The following is a 23,890-nucleotide window of genomic DNA, read 5'->3' on the forward strand; positions in this document are numbered from 1 at the left end:
GCCAAGAATTGACTGGCAAAGGCAGAAATATCCTGAGAGGGTAGAAGAAGAGGAGAAGTTGGAAGAGGCAAAGGCAGGATCCTCTTTAGTGGGAGGCAAAGAGGGAAAACTATAAACATTAATAAGTTTGTCATTGGATACAGTCTGGGAATTTCTTTAGTGGGAGGCAAAGAGGGAAAACTATAAACATTAATAAGTTTGTCATTGGATACAGTCTGGGAATTTCTATCTCATGTATGCCTAGGATCTTACTCTAGTCCCAGATGGCCTCCATCCCTTACTCTTCTGTCCTCTGAAAAGCTGCTCTTCCACTCCTTAGATGCCTAAGTGCCTAGCCAAGTGACTTTACAGACACACTTGCTCTTGGGGCCAGCTTTAGGGGCTGGGGAAGGGGAGGAGAGGTTTGTCAAGGCAGAAGGAGATAGCTATCTGTACATTGTTGCTTCTGGTGGGAGGTGGATAATCAGCACAGCAACAAAAATGTAAGAATTCTTAGCTTGGGCTTACATTGCCCTGATTCTCCCTGTTCACATCACTCAGGTGGGAGGCTGGCTTAAAGCATTGGTGGGAATTAGGCCAGGCCACGTTATAGATGAGAGGCAGGTATCTCCCTAGCCCTTCTGTCAGGACCAGCTTCCTGAGTATGCAACCTGTGTAGTTGTATAGGACCTTGCATTCTGAAGGGTCCTGCTGTCACCATCTTGAATTCTTAATAATTTTTGGACTAGGAGACTTGCATTTTCACTGTGCACTGAGCTCAACAAATTATGTAGTTGGTTGTACCTCACATCAATGTCCAGTCATCTGTGTTTGGAATAAGCCAGCTCCCAAACTGCGTGTGAATCCCTTCACTGTTTGCCAGCTGGTCAGTAATGTCTTGGGGTTTTGCCAAATTACATGAAGCACCCAGGTGAGTCATCTTCGACTCACCCTACATTTCAGATACACTCAACTATTCACTGTTGCCTACTGTTTCATACTTCTCATGACTCTGCATAAACTATGACTCTCCTCCTTTCTAGACCAAACTCTACATGAAAGCATCCTTCAAATTCTTGTCCATGTAATTTCTTCTTTGTGGATCCTTCTAGGACTCCTTTATGGTAGGAGAATGTGTTCCCTCCTCTTTGTTTACATACACACCCATATTATAACACTTAACCCCACTGTACTATAATTATCTCTTCATATGACTATTTCTGCCACTAGAGAATGGGCTTCCTGAAGGCAAGCACTATGTCCAATTTATCTCTGTGTTTCTAACTCCTGGCACAGAACCTGACATTCATAAACATGTGTAATGAACTCTGTGTATCCAATGGGTACTTATTTTTTAAAGTTTTTTAAAATATTTTAATTTTATTGGAGTACAGTTGATTTACAATGTTGTGTTAGTTTCAGGTGTACAGCAAAGTGATTCAGTTATACATATACATATATTCATTCTCTTTTAGATTCTTTTCTCATATAGGTTATCACAGAATATTGAATAGAGTTCCCTGTGCTATACAGTAGGTCTTTGTTGGTTATCTATCTTATATATTGTAGTGTGTGTGTTTGTTCATCTCAAGCTCCTGATTTAGCCCTACCCCCTACATATCCCCTGTGGTAACAATGGGTACTTATTGATTAGGATTTTTTTTTAAGAAATTCAATTCGAATTTGCCTAAACAGAAAGAGAATGTATTGGCTCAGACAACTGAAAGAGCCCAGAGTTATGGCTGCAGGCATGGACGTATCTAGGTGCTCAAACAGTGTTGTAGGGAATCTATATCTCTACCTCTGCCCTTTCCTCTGTTGGCTTCATTCTTAGGCCGATGCTCTCTTTGCAGTGGAAAACTGGCTATAGAAGTTCCAGAAATATGTCTTGTTGGATTAGCAGCCCCAGTAGAAAGAAGAAGCCTCTTCTTCAATAGGTACAGCAAAATTTCCCAGTCTAATCTTGAGCTACCCATCCATAACCTCTGTGGCCAGGAGAATGAAATACGCTATTTCATCAGGCTTGGGTCATATGACCCACCTTTGGAACTGGGGAGGCTGTGGTTAGTTCTACCCAAACCACAAAGTCTGGGAGCAAAGGGGGAGGCTGGGGGAGTAATTCTTCAAAGGAAAATCTGAGAGTTATTACCAGGAGGAGAAATGGATGATGGGCAGGCAAATAAATGCACAGACATCTACTACTGATACAGGGTCAGGAGGATGGAAGCCCAGAGAGGCTGGAGCCCTGACCAGGGCAACATCCCCTTCTGAGCTGCCGACAGTCATCCTGGAGGAAATATGTAGAAGTGCTTTGAAGGACTGTCCCTACCTGAAATCCCACAGACTTTAGTCTTTTTGGGGGGGACCGGCCCCTAGAGATGATACAATATTCCTAGTTTCTTTATACCTACAAAATCAGAGTATAATTTTCTAAGGGACCTAAGAAAATGGAATTGTCTCCTAAATAGAAACATCTGTATCTCTAAAGGATCTGCTGAGTACTTAAGTCTCTACATTTGAAATAAGTTAGACTCAGAAACACAGCCTGGGTTTCAGACTTCTTAGTTCTGCCACCTTCTCTTTCTTGGGAAGTCATTTAACCTCTTGGAACCTCGGTTTTCTGATCTGCAAAATGGGGATAATTATATCCATTTCGTGGTATTTTTTTTGTGAGGATAGAATGAGTTACTCCTTAGCACAGTGCTGGTACCTGGGAGGAACTCAGTGAATGGGAGCATTGCAGACAACAAATGTAGCCTTGGAGTAGAGAAGCATGTGCCTAGTGTTGACCAGAAAAGATGACTGTTTTTCTCCCTGCAGGCATATAGCTTAGGTTGTAGACTTCCTTCATCTTCTGGCCACAGTGATCTCTTCCATTTACAGAGCACCTGAAATTTTTTTCACGATTGTTGCATCTTGTGTGGTGTTATGATAGCTAACGTGTATTACACACCTAGATCCACCCCTATTGTAAATACTTTACATGTATTCGCTCCTTTAATCTTTGCAACAACTTTATGATGTAGAACTGTTATAATCCACATTTTATACCTGAGGAAACTGAAGCACAGAATAGATGAATAACTTACTCAGTGTTGTATTACTAGCAAAAGAACAGAGAAGTCAGGCAGTCAGAGCCCATGTTCTTCATCTCTACTGCTTCATCTTGTAAAATAGCGAGGCTTGTATTATTAAGTGCATTGTAAGGATGTGCAAACTGCATATTTATTGGCTCAGATAACTTAAAGAGGCCCAAAGAGGTAGCTTTCACAAGGTCATGCAGCCAGTTAATGAAAGATTTCAACATAAATTGGACAAACGGAACCTACACCATGGTTGAGCCCAGATCACTATTCCCCAGAATGTCATTTTCTCTTCTCTAAAAATATGCATCCTAAGCTCCATTCATTCACGTGGACAAGGTGAACTTCGTATGTTGGTTAGTCTGTATGTTATAACACCTTTCTTCCTTTCTTTTCTTTCCTCCTCTTCTTCCTTCTCTCTCTGTTACTTATATTTTTATGATTTTCTGTTTTTATAATTTCCCTATTATCGCTTGCTATTTGTGCACGTATGAATGTATGTATTAGTCATATATAATTTATCTATCTGCTTGTTGGAGGAGGGAATGGAGTTTTGCAGATTTGATTGTCTCCTCAGCTGTGTACTGTTTGTGTATGCAAACGTGGTGACACGTCTACTGCAAGAAATACCTCCTGTTAGAGCCTTCTTCTTATTGGTAAGATGCAACATTCAGTAAGATCTGATGTACGCGACATGGTTAACTTTTAAATGATCAAGTTCTTTGTAATATTGTAAATGAACAAAATATGCCTAGGAACCTCTTTTCCCCTCCTCCATCTGCACCTCAATCTGGAAATTCAACATTTTGGGCAGGGGGCAAGTGGTGGCCGTTGGGGATTTATACGCATCCCTAAAGCTTCGCTAAATGGAATCAATCAACACATACATATTGAGTGTCCCGGGCATCCAGAACCCATCTACGCCATGGCCCCAGAAGGCAGGGTGCTTACAGTCTTGTTGGTGAGACAGTAAATACGCCCATGGAAATATGACCAAGCGCTGCAGCCACTGTAGTGAGTTCAGAGCACAGAGTTCAGAGCACAGAGAAGTTAGGATTTATGACTGCCTAGGTTCGAACCATCTTATAGTTATGTTACCTCTGGTAAAGTTACTTAACCACTCTGGACTCTGTTTTCCTCACTGTAAAATGGGGTACTAATAAGACCTATCACAAAGGATTTTTGTGAGGATCAAAATGAAATAATATGCATAAAGTAGTTAGAATAGTGTTTAGCAAGCATTTCATAAATGTGAGCTGTTATTTTGTTCTCACATTCCTATGATCTGGGAATATCTAATATATTTCACAGAAGAGGCACATCTGGGCTGGATCTTGTCTACCTTACTGGTGACATATTTCAAGGTCTGATATTGTCTCCAGCACACACTAGGCACATAGTAGGGTCACAATAGTTGACCCTAGGAAGTTGAGCAGGGCAGTGCTCAGCAATCTGCTGGCGGCTCCATCAGTGTGCTGACAATCGTTGACACCCGCTTCCCCTTTCTCCTACCTACATTAATTTGTACTGCCTACTTCCTTTCTGTAGACCTCATCTCCTCCAAAACGTATCATCCAGAAGAAGGCCTCTCCATGGGTTTTATAGCCAGCAGGGCACATCTAATCCTGATGTCCAGCTGGCCACGGGATTCCAGTCCCAGGAGTCTGCTGCACCCCTAACTAGAATCCAGAATCACTCGAGAAGGGTCAGGGGCACTTGGGGTGGGCCGTGCCCTGACCCTGAGCTGGAATCCTCTGATACACTCTAGCCTCTCGGTGCATGGAGCCCTTGTGTGTTGTGAGGGAAGCTGCTTAAAGGCTCTGGGAGAATGGCTTTTTCACTGCTTCTAGGGGAGGAATAAGGACTCCCTTCTTCTGGCCACCCCTTTTATCTCCATCTTTAAGTTTTGACCAGTAGAATCAACTACATCCCATGAATCACGGCCCAAAGGGGAATGGGATTCAGGGAGACCCTGTCTCTACCTTCGGCATTCTCACTGGAAAGGGCATGTCCACCTCCAGTTCCCTGTTTCATTCACATCATACAACCTGTGGGCATGGGTTGGTTGTCACACTGGAGTGTTCTCAGCTTCGGGTCCTCCTGCCTCAGAGCTACAAGGTGGCTGGGCAGTTAAGGATAATGATAACCACACAACTGACACTTATTAAGGAGTCCTGTGTACCAAGGCCCTGGGCCACCAGCTTCATGCACTGCATCTCATTTCATCTTCACACACGGCTCGTCATACCGATGGGGCAGCTGAGAGTACCAGAGGCAAAGCAACAAGCTCAAGACCACAGCAAGGAAGAGTAGCAGAGTGGGAATGTGCCCCAGGCAGGCTTGCTGTAGCTCCTGCAGGAGTCTGTGTGCACCTTCCATTACTGCATCCAATCCAAGGACTGATGCATATGGCGCATAGGTCTATTCAGGACACGAACATAGGAACTCTCAGTTGCCTCCAGTAATGAGGGTTTGTTCTGTTACATGAAGAGAGGTAGGAAGCTGGGAACCTGGTCCAGTGGCTGCAGTGAGCTTCATGTGGAGCAGTTTTCAGGATACCAACCTCGGGTATCCTCGGGTACCAAGCTCCCTTTCTGCCAGCTTCTTCCTACTCACAGCAGCTGACTTCTCTTGCAGTATGGCTTTTGCTTCCTCACAGAATTATCTGCTCATGGCTTCTACTCAAGGCAGGGTTTGTTGCATTCTCCTTGGTTGTCCTGCTTTTGAACTGTCTGAAAGGGTTTGATTTACTACTATCCAGGCTTGGGTGCCCCCACTGGTACCCATGTGATTACCCATTGGCTTCTAGTCAGCCCATGGAAGACTGCCTGAGTCAAGTGTTGGTTCTGGGCTCTGTCAGCTGTGGGCAGGGCAGCAGGGTAATGGGGACTAAGTGGGAAGGGGCTCTGTGCCTTGTGGGCATGAGTAGGAGCATGCCCAGTGCCAAAACACCATGCAGGCTGGCCTTCAGGGGAGCCAGTATATCTTTCTGGTTAATTGCAAAGGCTTTAAAGAAAGACAGACCTGAGATTGGGTGGACTCTGCTGCTTATTAGCTGTGTGAATGTGGGGACATTTTTTGATCTTTCCAGTGCTCAGTTTCCTCTTCTGTTAAATGGGTGCAACAGTAACACCTACTTCAGTTTGTAGGATTAAATGAAACAAAGTCTGTAGAGCACTTGGCACAGGTTATATGCATGAAAACATGAGACTCCCATCATTGTCATTATTAACAAGGTGAGCTCACAGCTTGGGTTGAACAGAATTACAGAGATTTCTTTGTGAACAGAATAGCATGGTGGTTAAATACCAAGGTTCTGAAGGCAGCATAACTTTGTTTAAATCCTGGTTCCACATGTGTTGGCTGGGTTCTTGGGAAAGTTACCTAAACTCACATCTCTAAAAGGCAAACAATATCTAACTCGGAGAGTTAATGTGAGAATTTAAAAAGGTGGGAAAAAAACACGGAAGAAATCCATACAAAGTACTTAGCGCAGAGCCTGGCACATCGTTGGTAACCATGACTGTGGTTATTATTAATTTTTTTAGAGGCTGCTAAGCATCACGCATGAAATGCAGGAAATGTTAGGTTGATATTTGATCATGAACTTTGTTTTCAACACTTCAAGTTCATTTTTGAAAGTAACAGAAAAAGTTGAGTGTGTTTTCATTCTAACCCACTTCAACATATTAATGCTTAGGCTTTAAGTACAATTATTTTCTTTAAAGAATACAAAAGACATACTTTTCCAAACCCATACGTGGGAAACCAAAGTTAAGTGATACTCTGATTTCCAGAGGGTGGCTGCAGAAGAATCCAGAGACAGGGAGGAGCCTTGATTTACTTCAGCGCCTATCTGCCACCAGTCCCCCCATCAGCACAGGGGGCTAATCATTCCTGGTTACTGGGCTGGCCTTTGTGAGCCAGAGGCAGGTTTAGGTTGACAATCAAAATAATAACTGTTATGCAAACTACTGAGAATGTGTAAAACCCCTCATTTTGGTATCATATTAGACTGTCTGAGATGTTTATACATAATTTGACAGCCACTCAATGCATTTCCATCTGGGGAATCCGATACTAGTCTTTAAGAAGAAAATATAGATGTTTTTTCGAAGACATATTAGCAAATGACAGAATAACAAAACCAAAGAAATCTCACCTTGTGGCAGCCTGATGGGGTGGAGGGTTTTGTGGGATTTGTATTTCCTGTCTTTACATGGTCCTGCTGGCTGCAACTTGTCCTCTGACTGTCCATTTTGCTGTCGGTACCTGCCTTTGGAAGAAGAATGAAGCAACCCAAAGGGGTCTGGGCGGCCATAGCTACCATGTAACTATTGTCACCATGTGGCAGGCGCTGTGCTCAGCACTTACCATACATTCGCCATTACACCCTGCGGGGACCCTGTGAAAGGGGTTACATTGCTGCTATTTCACAAAAACGGAAACTTAGGTGTCAAACACGATATTAACATGTCCCAAACCCACACAGCTGGGAAGTGGCAAAGCCAGAAATCACATCCAGTTTTGTGTGTGTGTGTGTGTGTGTGTGTGTGTGTGTGTGTGTGTACACAAATCTTGTGATCCTGATAAGAGGATGCACTGCCTTCTCTGTTCAACAAATATTTATAGGTGAGGTTTTCAGAGGTGATGAAGAAGAGAGCCCAGTGCTACTGAAAATTAGTCCTTGGGCCACCTTTATCTATATGTCTCAGGTCTGTTTGCTACTTTACATTTAAACAAGGTTTTGTAACTTTCAAAGCTTTTTTATGTACATTTTCTCTTTCTGGCTTCTAACAGATGGATGTTATACGAAGTCGAATAATGAAGTGCTGATCTTTAAAAAAAAAAAACAAAACAAAAACCAAATATTTAGTGTTTAATGAACATCTAGCCCAGCTTCCTAACAAGCAACGCCTGATGTAGCACATGCTATAGTTGCCTTTCCCACACTCGTGGCCCACCCAAAATATACCTGCAGCTTCGGTGGACATTTCCCATGCATCCTGAGAGCTTCCTACTTCTTTCATTCTCTGGGCTTTCTCTGGCTACAGGGGAGTTCTCAGCCCACCTGCAGGGCAGGCCAGAAGTGCTAGGGACTTAATGTCCGTAAGAGCAACTTTCAACCAGGGAGGGGCTGGTATTAATGGGTAAATAGCCCAGGATACTTCTGATGCTCAAGTATGTTCAATACAGTCTAAACTCAGAAGTTCCCATGCAGAGCTGAGTCCCAGTTATTACCCAAAGCAATAACCTGCTGATAAACACTTCCTTTTACTGGCTTCCCACGGGTAGCCAAATAGACATTTTCCCTGGACCAGCCACTCAGTAGAGACATTATTGATTGTCCACTGTTAATCAAAAATTATAGACAGTAGTACAGGGAAGATCTGGCCCCTGCCCTTTTAGATTTTACAAACACACACACACAGTGGAGACTTGGCCACAGTTGGGCATGTAGCAGTTTGGGAGGTGACTGCAAAAATCCAGGACAGAAATGATGGTGACTTGGTTCAGGTCAGTGGCAGTGAGTGACGAGAAGTAGTTGAATTTGGATATATTTTGAAAGTAATGCTAAGAGGTTTTGCTGACAGGTCAGGTGTAGGATGTGAGAGGAAGAGGAGAGTAGAGGATGCTAAGTCCCCCTACCCCTTGAGCAACTGGAAGAATGGAGTTGTTTTTAACTTAGATGGGAAGACGACAGAAAGAGGCCAGGTAATAGGAGTCAAGCTTTTGACATGTATGCTTGAAATGCCTATTAGTCATCCAAGTGAAGGTATAGAGCAGAGAGCTGGAATGCAAGCTGGAGCTCAGGGGAAAGGCCAGGGATGAAGATATAAAATTTGGGGGTCAAAGGCATGTAGATTGGAGAGTAGATGAGATCATGGAGGGAGTCTCTGATTTCAAGGAAAGTACAGTCTAGTTGGAGGAGACAGTCGTTACTGAGTCACACAAATAACTCATTCGCAGACCATGATGAAGTCTGGAAAGGCAGTTGCACTGACTGTCCTCTGGGGGCCTGAAAGATGCAGCAGACCCTGCCCTGAAACGATTAGAAGGAGGGAGCATTCTATACAAAGGAAGAATACAGCTATGAACTCAGAAAACAACCAAAAGCACAAAGTAATAGTGAGAAATGATCCTAGCAAAGAAGGTGGGGTCCAATCATGGAGAGCATTGATGGTCAAGAGAAAGAGTTTAGATTTCTCCTGTGGGCAGCGGGGAGCCACTGAGGCGGGTGGTCGACAGGATTGGAACTGTTCCATAGGGCAACTCACTCTAGAGGTTGAAAGGGTGAGAGATAAGAGGCTGTAAGACCAGAGAGTAGGGAGGAAGGAGAGGAAGGGCTGGATGGGAAGACATTTAAGAAGAAACACAATTTGACAACAGGTAACAAAATGTTCAATACATGTAAGATTTGATCAGCATTACCATCTCGAGAAGAAGAGTGGAGAAGAGGTGTATATGGGAGGTACAAGGCACACATAGAAGAGTGATCACTGAAACACTGTTTATAACAGAAAATGCTGAGAAGCAACGTAAAGGTCCATCAGTAAAAGACTGATGCAATACACTGTGATACATCTATACAATAGAATGCTCTTCAGTGATTAAAAGGGATGATATATATCTGAATTCACTGGCTTGAAAGGAACACACAATTTATTGTTGAGTAAGAGGCTGTGAAACAGAATTTATCGTTTAACCCCATTTATCAAAATGCTATCTTTATAATATCGTTTGTGTATATACGTCTAGGGAGACCTTTGAAATTATGTTTGTCAAAATGTCAGTGATGGTTTTCCCCAGATGATAGGATTGCTGGTGTGTCGTTTGTTCGTTTACTTATTTGATTTGGGAGGAGGCAATTTTTCTATCTTCCTGCATGGCATGAATTTTCTGCCACAAGCTTGTAACAGTTTAAACAAGAGACAATACAGATTTTCTAAAGGAAGTCAAACAGACAGGACAGGGCAAACATGGCCCCAGGTCTACAGTGAGAGCAGGTGTTAATGTGGGTCAATGAACCTCTTCCTTGGGTCTTTGGAACTAAAGGAACTTCAGTCTGAAGCATGGGGGAGGGGTGTCTGGGGTAGCGTGCTCAGATGGCCTGGTGACCTTCTCCCTTCTTCCAGGGTCTTCCTGAGAGCTATCAACAAGTTTGCAGAAACCATGAACCAGAAGTTCCTGGAAAACATGAACTTTGAGTTTCAGGTGAGTGTGAGGCGCCAGACTTGCCCTTGGAGTGCCCTGGCCGGGCTGCTCCAGCAATCTGGGCTAATTGCTCCACCAGACACATCCCAAAACACTCGGAAGCTATGCCTGTGTCTCTGGGTGTTTCCACAGAGGGGTGGTGGGGAGAGGGGAGGGAGGGAAGTACTCAGCGTTTGGAACCAGGCCCTTGATTAAATAGTCATTATCTGAGCAGCATATGCAAATGTGACCGTATGATGTATCTTGTGCTGAAGAGGAGACTTGCATTCATTCATTGTCAAAGTGGATGCCACCTTTTAAAAATGTATTACTTTTTTTTTTACTTTTTTATTCACTGGAGCCTAGAAAAGCAGCCATTCTCAGACACTGAAAGATAAAGCTCACTAGTACATTTCTGTGACTTTCTGATTCCTCCAGAAATCACTTTTAGTCCTCAGACAAGACCTGGGAACTCTGTGAGATTCAGGGGCCTCAAAGCATGCCCCTGGGGCAGACAGGGCGACACATCTGCTCAGGGCCCAGGCAAGAAGAACCAACTCTTCAAAGCCTTGTGGACAAGTTCAGGTTGCTACCTCTGGCTGGAGGTGTGAGAGAGGGGACCCTTAAAAGGGGATCCCCCCTCCAGGGAAGCCTCTGACCCCCAGGATCTCTCACAGCACAAGCTTAGGGAGTGGCCAGCAGGCTGGGGCGATGGCTTTTTCTGCCTGCTCGTCTGGGGTTTCAGTTCTTGTCTGGGCTCTGGCCTCTGACCAGCCGAGGAACCTCAGGCAAGGCCTGGACTGCATCCGTGCCTCAGCTGACTCATCTGTAAAATGCTCACAACACCTCCCCTCGCTACTTCGTAGGGTTTTTCCAGAACAGGAACGTACCAAGGCACTTGCTAGGGGAACTCACTTGTAAGGAAGGTCCCAACAGTTTCCGATCAAACACTTCCTCCTCCAGGAGGCCTCCCCTGCCTGATTCCTCTCTGAAGGTCCCCTAACAGCCCCATGGCCACTGTGTGTCACCACTTAGCCTGCTCTAGTCTCTTCATAGCACTCCATGCTATCTTTCTTATTTGCCTACATGCCCGTTCTCTTTCTTTTCTCTGGTAGAAGGTAAGCTTCGGGAGTGTGAAGACCTGTACTCACAGGGAGTCTATGCTGTGTTCCTGGCTCATAGTAGGTCTCCTTGGGGAGGTGATGCCTGGGCTGAGGTCTGTGAGATCCGCTCTGCTAGACAGCACCGGCCTATAAATACTTAATAAATGTTATCTTTGAATAAGATTCTCTCCCACTACCTTGCATTTAAATCAGGCAACTGAACTATAATGATAATGATGATGAAAAGAATAGTTGCCATTTTCTGACAGCATTGTGCGTGCAGATCTCACAAGAAGCACTTTAGGCGTTATCTTTCTCAGTCCTTATTACAACTACCCTACAGGGTAGTTACCGTGACTATTATTTTCTCTACTGGAGGGCTGTGGACACTAAGACTCCCAGGCGATGAGCAGATAGCCTGAAGTCACACAGCGTGTCAGTGCAGAGGTGGGACGAAAGCACAGCCGTGGCTGGCACCAGAGCCTGCAGATCACTGCAGCCACATGCGAGAGATAGAGTTGCACCACCACATTGGGTTGACTGCTTGGCAGGGTCTGCGTGAGAGTTATAAATCTTTGACACAGAAACAAAACATGTCACTTTGGCTGTTTGAATCAGGAGACGTGTTTGATCCCCTTCCAAATGTGGCCCAGGTGCCTGCAGGCTCTGGTTACGAGTACGATCAGGGGAGTTAATAAGGCCATTGCTTTTTTGGAGGGGCAGCTCGGAACAACACACCTAGGGGCCAGTGGCAAGGCAGTGCTTGGGCCATAAAACTGTTGACTGGTTTGTTCATCTCTTTCCGTGGGCGTTGGTAATTATAGCCTCGGACCTGATTTCCTGACTCTGGCTCTCCTCCATGGTCTTAGGGGGGTACTTTCCAAGAGAAGCTCAGCTTTAGTCCTTCATGCCATTCTTTTAGGTTTTATCCAGTTTCCTGAAAGAAAATCTGCATCTGAGAGTGGCCCAGAGAAGTGGGGGTTTCATACATGGAAGGTTTGAGCTCATGAGCTGTGTGGCTTTAGGCAAATTACTTCACCTCTCTGTGCCTCAGTGTCCTCAACATCAAATTATGACACTAATAGTAGCTACTTCACTGGATTGTTGAGAGGATTCAGTGAATTAATTCGTGTAAAATACCTAGAAGAATGCCAGGAACATGGTAGCTGGTTAATAAATGTTAGCTCATTATAATTACAATAATTATCATTTTGATGTGATGATGATGACGGTGGTGGTGGTCCTAAATGTGTCAGGTCTGGGAACGCATATGTCAGTCCTCAGCAAACAGGACAGTAGGGAGGCATCTTTCTGGTCACCACAACACTGCCTAGGGCTCTCACACCCACAAGATTTGTAAAACGGGAAAGTGGCCAACATTACAAAATGAAATGTCTCTTTTTCGAATGAGACTTCCACATATATTTAGTGGGAAGCACTCAAGGACAGGATCATTCTTCAAACTTATCTTTGTTCTCCTACCTTCTCCTCACTTGTGTGAGAATGGATTTGTTCTCTGTACCCTGCCTGGAACACGCCTTGTTTTCTTCTTACGGTTTCATTAATTATGCATTTAATATCAGCAGGAACAGTATCCACCACTAAGCGCAGCTGGCCTTGCCAGCTGCTGCCCAGAGGAGGGGCAGGTACAATGAGATTATCCCTAATATCTTCTCCAGAACTGTGGTTTTATGATTCAAAGGGCAAAAAGCAAGAAGCTCTGTGGGTGCCATTCTGTAGGTGACAAGACCTGGGAATTAGAAAAATGATGTTTCCTGCTTGGGGCTAAAAAAATTTGCATTCCCAGGCCCTATTCAAGATGCTGGGCCTTGAGATTCACATCTGTTTTCATGGTCAGGGAAGACCAAGAGAGGATTTCGAGTTTAACTCAGTGAGAATTTTTGTTTAAGAGCAATTCTCATGAGTCCAGGCTGTTGCAACATGCCTTGAGAAATTCAGAAGCAAAACAGAACACTGCCCTGCCTTCAAGGATCTTGGGGTCTCAATAGCAGACTGTAAATCCATCTTCTAGCATCCAAGCTTTTGAAGAAGGTGACTAACCTTTATTAGGCATCGATTTAGGGCATTTTGATCCTTAACCATAACCCTGTTAGGTTGGGATATACCCATTTTACTGGTGAAGAAACTGAGCTTCAGAGAAGTGGTTGACTTTCCTGTTAAAGGTCATCTAACTATTAAGTGGGTCTTCTGGGATTCAACCCCAGGCCTGTCTGCAATACCCAAGCTCTTTTCACTCTTCTGCACTGTCTCTTAGGAACAGGGTGCCTTTCGGATCTAGGAGACAGCTCTATGTAGCTCCAGAAACAGTCTGCCCTTGTTAGCTTTTGCTGGCTGTGGGACAGGGAGCTCTTCAATGATTGGCTGCAGAATTAGACTCTCCATGTTGGAAACTCTGATTGGTCCAGGAATCAGTGGTTGCACTTCAGATGTGTTCTTTGGCTCCAAATAATTTTTTTCCATCTTAGGTGGCTGTCTGATTGCTACTAAGACCGTTCTCTCTACTTGGGAAGCTATAATTGGCTCTGCCTTTGGTAATTCCAGCCTTAGTCTTGAGGCATTTCTGGATCAGCTTCTGGGCACCAGACCACCTTGGGATCATTTTTAAACCTGTACTGGAGACCCTGTGAAATGAAAAGCTTCCAGAATATTCCCAGCCATTGGTGGAGGAATGAGGGCAGGCTTGGTCTTTATAATGGGAAGTGTAACCAGTGATGGCAAAAAACATGAGAGAGGGAGCACAGACACAGAGGGAGCACTCATTGACACCTTGAAGAGTCCCACAGCACTACCCACAGGGAGGTCATGGCAGGACGCCTCCACCAGGCAGGAAGATTGTCACATGCTTGGGGACAGCTTCTGCGGCCCTGCCTGCTTCAGCTTGAGGACCCTAGACAACCTCTGGACTGATGTTCCCAACCTGAATCTGTAGTTGGAAACTTTTACTCCTAGAATCAATGGCATCTTCAGAATGGCCATGGCAACTGGGCCTTTGCACCACAGAGGTGGGTATGCTGACTGCATTTCAGCAACCCTGGGTGTTGGGTCCTTTTTTTTTAAAATAAGAATTTGGGGTAAATAATAATTCAAGGCCACTGAGAAAGAAACTTATAGGATCAGACATTCTTGATGTCTCTGCTGTAAAGATATCTGATGAACCAGTGGAAAACTGGACCAACAACAAAGGCTAACAAGAACCAAGAAAGAAGAAGAAGAGCAATTTTAGCAGGAGAGCAGGGTGGTTAAAGAATGCCAGTTCTGGAGACAGATACACTTGGATTCAAATGCCAGCTTCATCGTTTTGTAACTGTGTGAACTTGGGCAAGTTATTCAACCTCTCTGGGCCTCAGTTCCCTGTTCTCTAAAATGGGGAGAATCATAATACCAATAACATAGTTTCTGGGGAGGATTTAACAAGAACACATGTGGCATGCTGGGCTCATTAATGAACTCATTCAACAAATATTTCCTGAGTACATGTTGGGTTAGACATGATCCTAGCCACTGGATATACAACAGGGAATAAAAAAATGAGGTTCTTGCTTGCATGATGCTTACATCCAGTAGAGGAGACAGCAAATAAATTAGTTCTGCTTAAAATATGTCATGAATCCTGTGAACAGAGTGTAATGAGGGCAAATAATGGATGGATCTACTTTAGTCCAGGCGGGCTGGGAAGGCTTCCCCTGGAAGTGAGTTTTGAACTGAGATCAAAAGGCTGAGTAGGGGGGCGTCCCTGGTGGCACAGTGGTTGAGAATCTGCCTGCCAGTGCAGGGGACACGGGTTCGAGCCCTGGTCTGGGAAGATCCCACATGCCGCGGAGCAACTAGGCCCGTGAGCCACAATTACTGAGCCTGGGCGTCTGGAGCCTGTGCTCCGCAACAGGAGAGGCCGCGATAATGAGAGGCCCGCGCACCGCGATGAAGAGTGGCCCCCACTTGCCGCAACTAGAGAAAGCCCTCACACAGAGACGAAGACCCAACACAGCCATAAATAAATAAAATAAATAAATTTTTTTAAAAAAAGGCTGGGGCTTCCCTGGTGGTGCAGTGGTTGAGAGTCCGCCTGCCAATGCAGGGGACACGGGTTCGAGCCCTGGTCTGGGAAGATCCCACATGCCGCGGAGCACCTGGGCCCGTGAGCCACAGCTGCTGAGCCTGTGCGTCTGGAGCCTGTGCTCCACAACAAGGAGGCCGCGATGGTGAGAGGCCCGCGCACCGCGATGAAGAGTGGCCCCAGCTCGCCACAACTGGAGAAGGCCCTCGCACAGAAACGAGGACCCAGCACAGCCAAAAATAAATAAATAAATTTATAAAAAAAAAAAAAAAAAAAAGAAACCCAGAAAAGTCATTTCTAAAAAAAAAAAAAACAAAAAAAAGTCTGAGTAGGAGTTTACTAGGTAGCAATTTCCTCATTTTGTCCTTATAAGTACCCCCTTTAGATACTATCTAAAGTCTCAGAGAGGCAGGGTAACTTGCCCATGACAATGGAGCTTGTAATTGGATTGGAATTCTGGAAGGTAACCTGACAGTATCTATGAAAACAGACAACAAAGACAACACAAACAATAACGATATCTGCATAGACCCTGTGCCTTAGCAGTTCCACGTCTAGGAATGTATACTACATAACAGTCTCTCATGCATAAAGATATATAAACAAGAATGTTGATTACAGCACCAGTGCTAAAGAAGAAAAAAGTTGGAGTCAAGCTAAATGTCTATAAGTAGGAAATTGGTTACAATTAAAGTACATTCTTAGAGCAGAAGACCATGCAGCAATAAAAGAGAATGAAGCAGATCTGTATATGCTAATGTGGAAACATCTGCAAGAAATATTGATGAGAGAAAAAAGCAAAGTATAGCAGACTATTAAGGAAAGATGTCTATATATATGTTTGTTTATACACAAAAATTTTTGGAAGGATATCCAGGAAATTGTTAGCAACATTTTCTTCTGAGGAATTAGACTAGGGTCCAAGGTAGGATGGAAAATAACTTTTTATTATTTAATCTTTTCAGTCATTTAATTTTTTTTACTGTGTGCATATTACATTTATAATTTTTTGAGAGTTAATTAAAAATAGCTGAATTCTAATTACACCCACTAGCGGTATGACTGGGTGGGTGGTTAATTTATCTGGATCTCACTGTTTACGTCTGTGAAGTAATAGATTTGGACCAGATGACCCTGAAATTTATTCCAGCTTTAACCTTCTATTGTCCTACGATTTCAAAATATGAAATTCCCAATCAGAAATCACCTTACTTCTTCCCCAGGGAAAAGGAACCCGTGTGTTTTGCCAAAGATTCTGTGGCTTCTCTGAGCCATCCAGGCTGGGCTCTTAATAAAATGCCACCGGGCAGCTTGGGCCAGGGAGGAAAGAAAAATCTGGGATCTTTGGAAACAACTGGAGAATCTCTCTAACAAAATGGTGATCGATAAATAAATATTTTCTGGAGCACAGCTGTATTCGAGCCATCGTACTGAATTTAGCATTAGGGATACAAATAAGTAGAAGCCAGAACCCTTGGTACTGGTGGAACTTACAATCGGAAAAGACAGGGCTTACAAGTGCTCTACGACCAGCACTTATAACAATCCTTTATGGTAGTTACCATTATTTTTTCCATTTTACAAGTAAGAAAAATGAGGCTCAGAAAGGTCAAGTAACTAGCCAAAGACAGCTCAGCTAGTAAGAGAGAGACTGGTATCCATTCCCTAGTCTGTGAGACACTGATGCATGTGCTCTTAACCACTGGATGATCCTGTCACGGGAAGTGAGCGGAGCACAAGGTCAGGTGCGGAACGATGGACCCACGTCTGTGGTTGCACCTACTAAGTGCTCCTGAAATCCGGAAGGGCTGAGCAGACCTGATGTGCTCTGCCTTCTGGGAAGGCCTCATGAAGGAAGCGGATCTCGAGCTGGGCTTTAATGAAAGGATGGAAGTTAGATGCTGCAGGTGTGAGAGCCACTGTGAGCAAAGCCACGGAGGCCAAGATGCTTGTGTTCTATCTGTGAGTCTGAGCAGATCAGCCCCTCCCCCTCCCCTGGAAGAGGCAGTTTGCTGAGGGAGAAAACACTGGAAATTGCCTGAAAAGCCAGGTTAGTTCATTTGGTTCTGATTCTTCAGGAGCAAGAGTCAAGGAAGGTGCAGGCAAGAAGTATCATGAGTGCCCAGCCGTGTCTAGTTGTGGCCACTGCTCAGCTCTCAGGCACTGGACAGAGCCACTGACCATGACGGCCTTCCCTCAGTTCCAAAGTTGGACCCACAGGGCCTCATGGGCAGAACTGGACAGGGGCTGTGGGTGAGATACTTAGGGGCACCATTTCTGATCCACTAAGAAGAAGAAGCACTGGATCTATGGTCTCATGGTCCACGAAGATCTTCAAGGAGAGAAGTCAAAAGAAAATCAGGTGCACTCCTAAGTATATACCCAAGAGAACTGAAAATATACATCCACACAAAAACTCGTATGTAGATGTTCATAGCAGCATTATCCATAATAGCCAAAAGGTGGAAACAAACCAAATGTCCATCATGGATAAACAAAATGTGGTATATCCATATATATCTGTACCCAGAATAGTATTCAGCAATAAACAGAAATGAAGTACTGACACCTGTGACAACGTGGATGAACCTTGAAAAAGTCATGCTTAGTGAAAGGAGCCAGACACTAAAGAAAGGTCACGTATTTTCTGATTCCATTTCTATGAAATGTCAAATCCACAGAGACAGAAGTAGCTTTGTGGTTGCCAGGGGCTGAGGAGGAAGGAAGAATGGAAGTGACTGCTAATGGGTGGACGGTTTCTTTTTGGGGCAATGAAAATGTTCTAAAATTAGGTAGTAGTGAAAATTGTAGTACCTTGTGAGTATACTCAAACCCACTGAATGATATACTTTAAAAAATTAATGTTATGGTATGTGAATTATATCTCAACTTTAAAAAAGAAAATCAGGAATGTGTGACAGAAAACATTTTTGAAGGACCAAGTCAGGTAGAATAGAGGCTAGCAAGATGCTTAATTAGATTTGACAGTGTCTTAGGTATTCTCAAACATGGTTGGGCGAGGGGGATTTCTGGAATTACTCTCAAAAGCGATACCAATTCATCTTACTTTGTCACATACCTATTTCCTGTTGTATCCTGATTATCCTTATGAAATCCCCTAAATTCAGGAATTTCTCACCCTAAAAATAACCCATTCCATGTCCTATGACCAGGTTTTCCCATTCCTTGGCTTGTGGTTTCATATCCTGGTCTTAAACAGGAGGAGGTGTGAGCTCTGGGCTTACGCAGACCAAAACAGTACATTTTCAGAACGTGCAAGTCATGGGGACGCCAGGAGGAAGGACGGTCAGAGTGGCTGAGAGACGCCCTGACCTTTATTGTGTTTGGATAAGCGAGGTTACTACGGAAACAGAAGAGCCTGAGATCTGATTCTCAGGGTGATGGGCAGTCTTTGGAGGACTTTGAGGAAGGGAGTGATACGATCTGATCCTTCCGGGTTCTGTGTGCAGAGTTGACTTTACGGGGGCCACCAGCCAGGAGGTCACTTCACTGCACCCCTGGAGAGACTTGGTCTTTTTGGACTCTGGGAGATAAAGTTTCAAGTAAAAGAAGGAAAGCTCATTTCCTCAACAGAGTACGAGCTGCACAAGGGCAGGGACTGCTGTCTGTGTAACCATTGCCCTATCCCCACATGATGACAATGCCTGGCCCATTGAAGATGTTCAATAAATATGTGTTAATGCATCCTCAGCTAAAGACTGAACACGGCGTGTAGAAAGAGACTTGAATGTCAATCAGTAGGCCTGGGTTTAAATCCCAGCTCTGTTGTATGTTTAACAAGCTGTGTGACCTTAGGCAAAATACTTGAGCCCTCTAAGTCTCGGTCTCCTCAACTGTAAAATGGGCCTAATAATGGCTACCAAGTTTTGAGAGATGAAAGGAGGGATGTGTGGGAAAGTGCCTGGCCCATGGTAAAATGAAGGGCTTGTTTTGCTCCTTTTTGAAACTGGAACCACAAGCCCATATGAAAATAATACTCTGGGCAGCAATAAGGGCTTTATCAAGGGTAGAGCTGCCTTTCACTTAGTCTTGGCCATCTGAAACTTCCGATGAACATCTTTGAGTGAAGGATGAAGGTCTCATTGGCAGGTGATTTCCCCAGCTGGTGTTAACCCTCCCCTTGCTAGTCAATGTTCAGAGGAGGCTGGAAGTGTGTGGGCTTTGTCCAGCAAAGCTGCGCCCCCACCTGCTCCTTGCAGGGCCATGGCATCTTGTAATAATTGCCCCTGAGCACCGAAGGCACCAGGTTGTACTATTTGCTTTGGTACCAAAGGAGTCACTAGAATAATGAAAAGAATAATAGGGCAAACCAGTGCTTTGGAGCTCTTACTGAGATTCATGCCCTTTAAACACATCATCTTTACCATAGCCCTCTGCAGTGGTTACACAGGTACCCCTTTTGCAGATGGGTTCACTGAGGCTCAACAATACCTTGGTTTGGGTCTCCAACTCTCGGTTCTGTAGCCTGTGTCAATATCACCGTCACTGCTGCTAATCTTTGGAGCCCTTGCTCTGCGCTGCACGCTTTACCTGATCTATTTCACCATGAGCACGTGGAGTGGCTTCTAGTATTAGTCTCTCCGTTTAGCACCAAGAGGTCATGTAAATGTTGTAGTTATGACAAGCTTACCTGTAAACTTGGCCCTCAGTGGTTCTTGAACTCAAATTAGCATTACAGTCACCGAGAGTACTTGTGAACACACGGATTTCTGGGGTCTGATTCAGTAGGTCAAGGGTGGGTCCAGAGAACTTGCATTCCTAATGAGTTCCCAGATGATGCTGATACTGCTGGCCAGAGCCACACTTCAAAACCATTGAACTAAAGAGAAGGAAAAGGCAAAATAGTCTAAGATGGAATAGGTTGCAGGCTGGTCCTCTGAGCTGTCGGGTGAATTAGGGAGGACTTCCAGAGAGGCTGAGAGTCTCTGAAATACTTAATCCCTCATCATCCTCTAATTCTAGGGCAGAGCTCACTAGCTCACCAGGACACCCAGCTGGGGCGACTTATTTGTCTTTCAAAAAAACAAAACGAAGCAAAACAACAACAATAAAAAAGCAGCCCTAAAAATCTTCCTCCTTGCCCAAATCCTGTTGTCAGAGAGACGATGTGGTCGGCACCTAGAGAAATCCATCAATTATCCTCGCTTTGGCCGGGATGTTAATTTCAGAGTCAGTGCCAGTTAGAAAATTGCAGCACGCAGAATTAAACTGGTTCTGTCTCTGTCTTCTGCCATCTTCATAAATTATTCACATTACCCAGCGTTTAATATGCTTTCCCACTTCAGACCCTCTCCATGACTGTTCTCCACTCTTTCATTTACAGCTGTGGAACAACTATTTTCATCTGGCAGTGGCTTTTATCACTCAGGATTCTCTGCAGCTGGAGCAGTTCTCGCACGCCAAATACAACAAAATCCTGAATAAGTAGGTTGCATTTGGATCTCTTGAAAGGGGGGTAGGGGTTCATGAGAATCTCTGAGATGGTGACTGAAGCAGACATTTTTTGTTCCTCCTAGGTACGGGGACATGAGACGGCTAATTGGCTTCTCCATCCGTGATATGTGGTACAAACTTGGTGAGTAGGCACACGCATCCAGACAGACACCATCTGCACAGGCCAGGCTCCTTCTTGAAGACCATCCGTTAGAGGGCCATGGGGGGCTTCAGCAGTGGGAGCTTGAAATAATAGCTTATCACTGTATGCACCCCGGGTCCTTAATAAGTGCCTGATGAGAGAGGGTGCCCATCCCCCAAATCCCAGCCCCCCAGAACAACTGTGGATCTGCTTCTCCTTGATGCCCCTGAGGGGTTAAGAAGTCAAACTGGAATTTACAAGAAGGAGAAAGAGCACGACTGCTGTGGGAATGCACGTTCTCACACATCACACGTGTGCTTTCTGCTTACTGGTGGGCGTTCTGCATCCTGCTTCCCATGTGATGTAGTGATCTACAAAAGACTCTCCGACCGCATGGGGGAGAATTGTTTCCATGGAAGACGAAGGTCTTTTGCGGCATGTTTGAGCTGAAACGTGACCCCAGAAGCTGTCCCTGCTTCAGTGAGCTGCAGGAATCCTGTGTGAGCTGAGTGGCATCTGCGGGAGGAAAGAAGGGGAGATGGAGTCAGCCAGGCATTTAGGGAGGGTCTGAGTCAGACCCAGGGCTAAGGAGATCTTTGTTTCATCTTCACATCACCTCCTGCAAGATGGAAACACTACCTGCTCCTTTTACCGATCAGGAAGCTCAGAGAGGGAAGCGGTTTGCTTGAGATGAAACAGTGGCAAATCCCAGAGCTTGGTTTTGAGTCCACGAGCCTGGGGGCCACACACCTTGCCCAAGGCCTGAATCCTGCTCCATAAATAGGTGCGGAAAGGATGAATGGGTAGATGGATGGATGAATAAATAGTCACAAGTAATGAGCCATTTTCACCTCCGATTTTTGTGCACCCTCCTTGACTCTCTGCTGCCGAATTGCTCTGCCCTGGGCCTGGATGTGGGCCCTCTTCAGTCGAGCACTTGCAATGCTGTGCCCGTCTCTTAGATTCAACCTATATCACCTCCCCTGACTTTGCTTCTTGCCTCCCCAGACATCGTAGTGTCTTTCAGTTCCCATCTGATTTCCTGGATAGCCGTTCCTTGCCCTTTCCAGCAAGGCCCATTCGTTGTGGGGAAAGCACAGTGGATATCAGCCTGGGTTTTGTGTTTGCTGGCAGCAACTCAACTCAGGCCAAGAGCACACACTGGTAACAGGAGGGTTGTGGACTGGCTCACAAAATCAAAGTGAGAGCTGGGCAGCCAGGCCCAGAACAGACTCCACACCCCTGCCTGGGGCCTTGCCCCGTCATTTACATGCGATGAGGCCCAAAGCCAGGGGACTGAGTGACACTGGGCCTAACCTGGGGAAACAGCATCTCCTCCCAGCGTGCTTATGCGGATCCTAAGGGCAAATACTGGGAGAGTGAAGCCGTGGAGGCCACACCCATGTCAGAGTTTTTATCATTATTTTCACCCTTGCGCCATCAGGAGGGAGCCTAATTTTCCTGTTCTGGCTCAGTAGTCATCAAAGCCAGGCCTGTGTCGCTAAGGCCTGAAGGGCAGGGCCCGGGCAGCGCGCAGGCAGGTAATGTAAAAGAGTGAAGGGGCTGATGTATGTTAAACCCACAGAAATCCGTAAAGCAGGGGACCGTCAGCACTTGGGGCTGGATGATTCTTTGTTGTGGCGGCTGCCCTACGTTCTGTACGATATTTAGTAGCATCCCTGACCTCTAGCCACCAGGCGCCTACCCACCAGATCCTCCTTAGCTGCGATAACCAAAAACAGTCTCTAGACATTGCCAAATGTCGCCTGTGTGTGTGTGTGTGTGTGCGTGCGTGTGTGTATACAGAATTACCCCCATTTGTAAGCCACTATCGTAAATAAATAGCATCTCTGCCCCGTCTTTCTAGAACAGCATACCTTTCTCAGTCTATCTTTTGTTTTTCCACTTTGGATAATGACAGGGCTGTAAGAAACATTTTATGTTTCATTCACCATTACCCTGCAATAGGAAAAAAACAAAAAAGCATAGTGCAAGTGAAGGCCTACCTGGTGGCCAGCATCTGGCCTCAGGGGTCAGGCTTATAGGAAGGAGTAGGTGGGCCTGCTGCAGAGTGAAGCAGATGTGCCCCAGCTAAAAGGGACAGTTGCTGTCCTGCTCTGGTTGACTGCCATCCTTTTAGAATGCAAGGCCGACCTTGTCACATCTTCCGTTTTTTCAAAAGAAGCCAGGAAACATAATTTTTAAATGCATTTTCCAATTTATGAATATTGGTGATAACTAATTGAAAGTTTTTAAAACGTTGAATGTGTCCAGTGAAACCTGGGGCCCAGATTCGGTTTGCATATGAGTTTGCATTCTTTGCTTTACAACAGCAAAGAGGAGGTAAAGCCGTGGTGGGCTTCCTTTCCCAGATCTACATATCAAGCTTTGCCAGAATTGCAAAACAGGGATCTGCGCTTTGTTTGTTTCTAGTTCTTCCACACAGCCTGCTCTTTTCTGAATGTCCTTCATTGCCGTTGTTTTGCACACAGAAGATTTTATTTAGATATAGATTATGTTTTGGCAGGCATTCCTGTGTTCCCAATTATGCTGATGAATGAAAAGATGTTACCAAATATTCCACCTGCTTAGAATCACAGAACATCAGAACTGGGAGGGTCCTTTAGAGATCATATTGTCCATCATTTTTCAAACGTTTATTTTTAGCTGAGGACCAATAAAAAAATATCCTGCTCAACACAGAAATTGGATGAAAGCCAGGCTATTCTAATTGAAGTCGAGTGGGGAGCCCAGAGCCCATTATAATGGGCCTCTCCTGAGCTCCCGTGTAGACCCCTGTGGATTTTCTGGGGAGAAATCCTGAAGTACTTCAGAGAATAGTTTGAAGCTACAGGTCTGG

At 44.9% G+C, this 23,890-nt stretch overlaps 1 protein-coding gene across 1 annotated transcript in view; it reads left to right on the forward strand.

The window, feature by feature from the left end:
• The window catches only part of DOCK2 (dedicator of cytokinesis 2), a 417,766-nt gene that overhangs the window by 323,743 nt on the left and 70,133 nt on the right, over positions 1-23,890 (forward strand). The window contains exons 30-32 of the mRNA XM_068534609.1: positions 10,199-10,277; positions 20,779-20,879; positions 20,972-21,030. Coding sequence (XP_068390710.1) covers positions 10,199-10,277; positions 20,779-20,879; positions 20,972-21,030 — 239 coding nt within the window. The remainder of the gene's footprint in view (positions 1-10,198; positions 10,278-20,778; positions 20,880-20,971; positions 21,031-23,890) is intronic.

This window comes from Eschrichtius robustus, chromosome 2 (assembly GCF_028021215.1).
Source record: "Eschrichtius robustus isolate mEscRob2 chromosome 2, mEscRob2.pri, whole genome shotgun sequence".
Taxonomy (NCBI): domain Eukaryota; kingdom Metazoa; phylum Chordata; class Mammalia; order Artiodactyla; family Eschrichtiidae; genus Eschrichtius; species Eschrichtius robustus.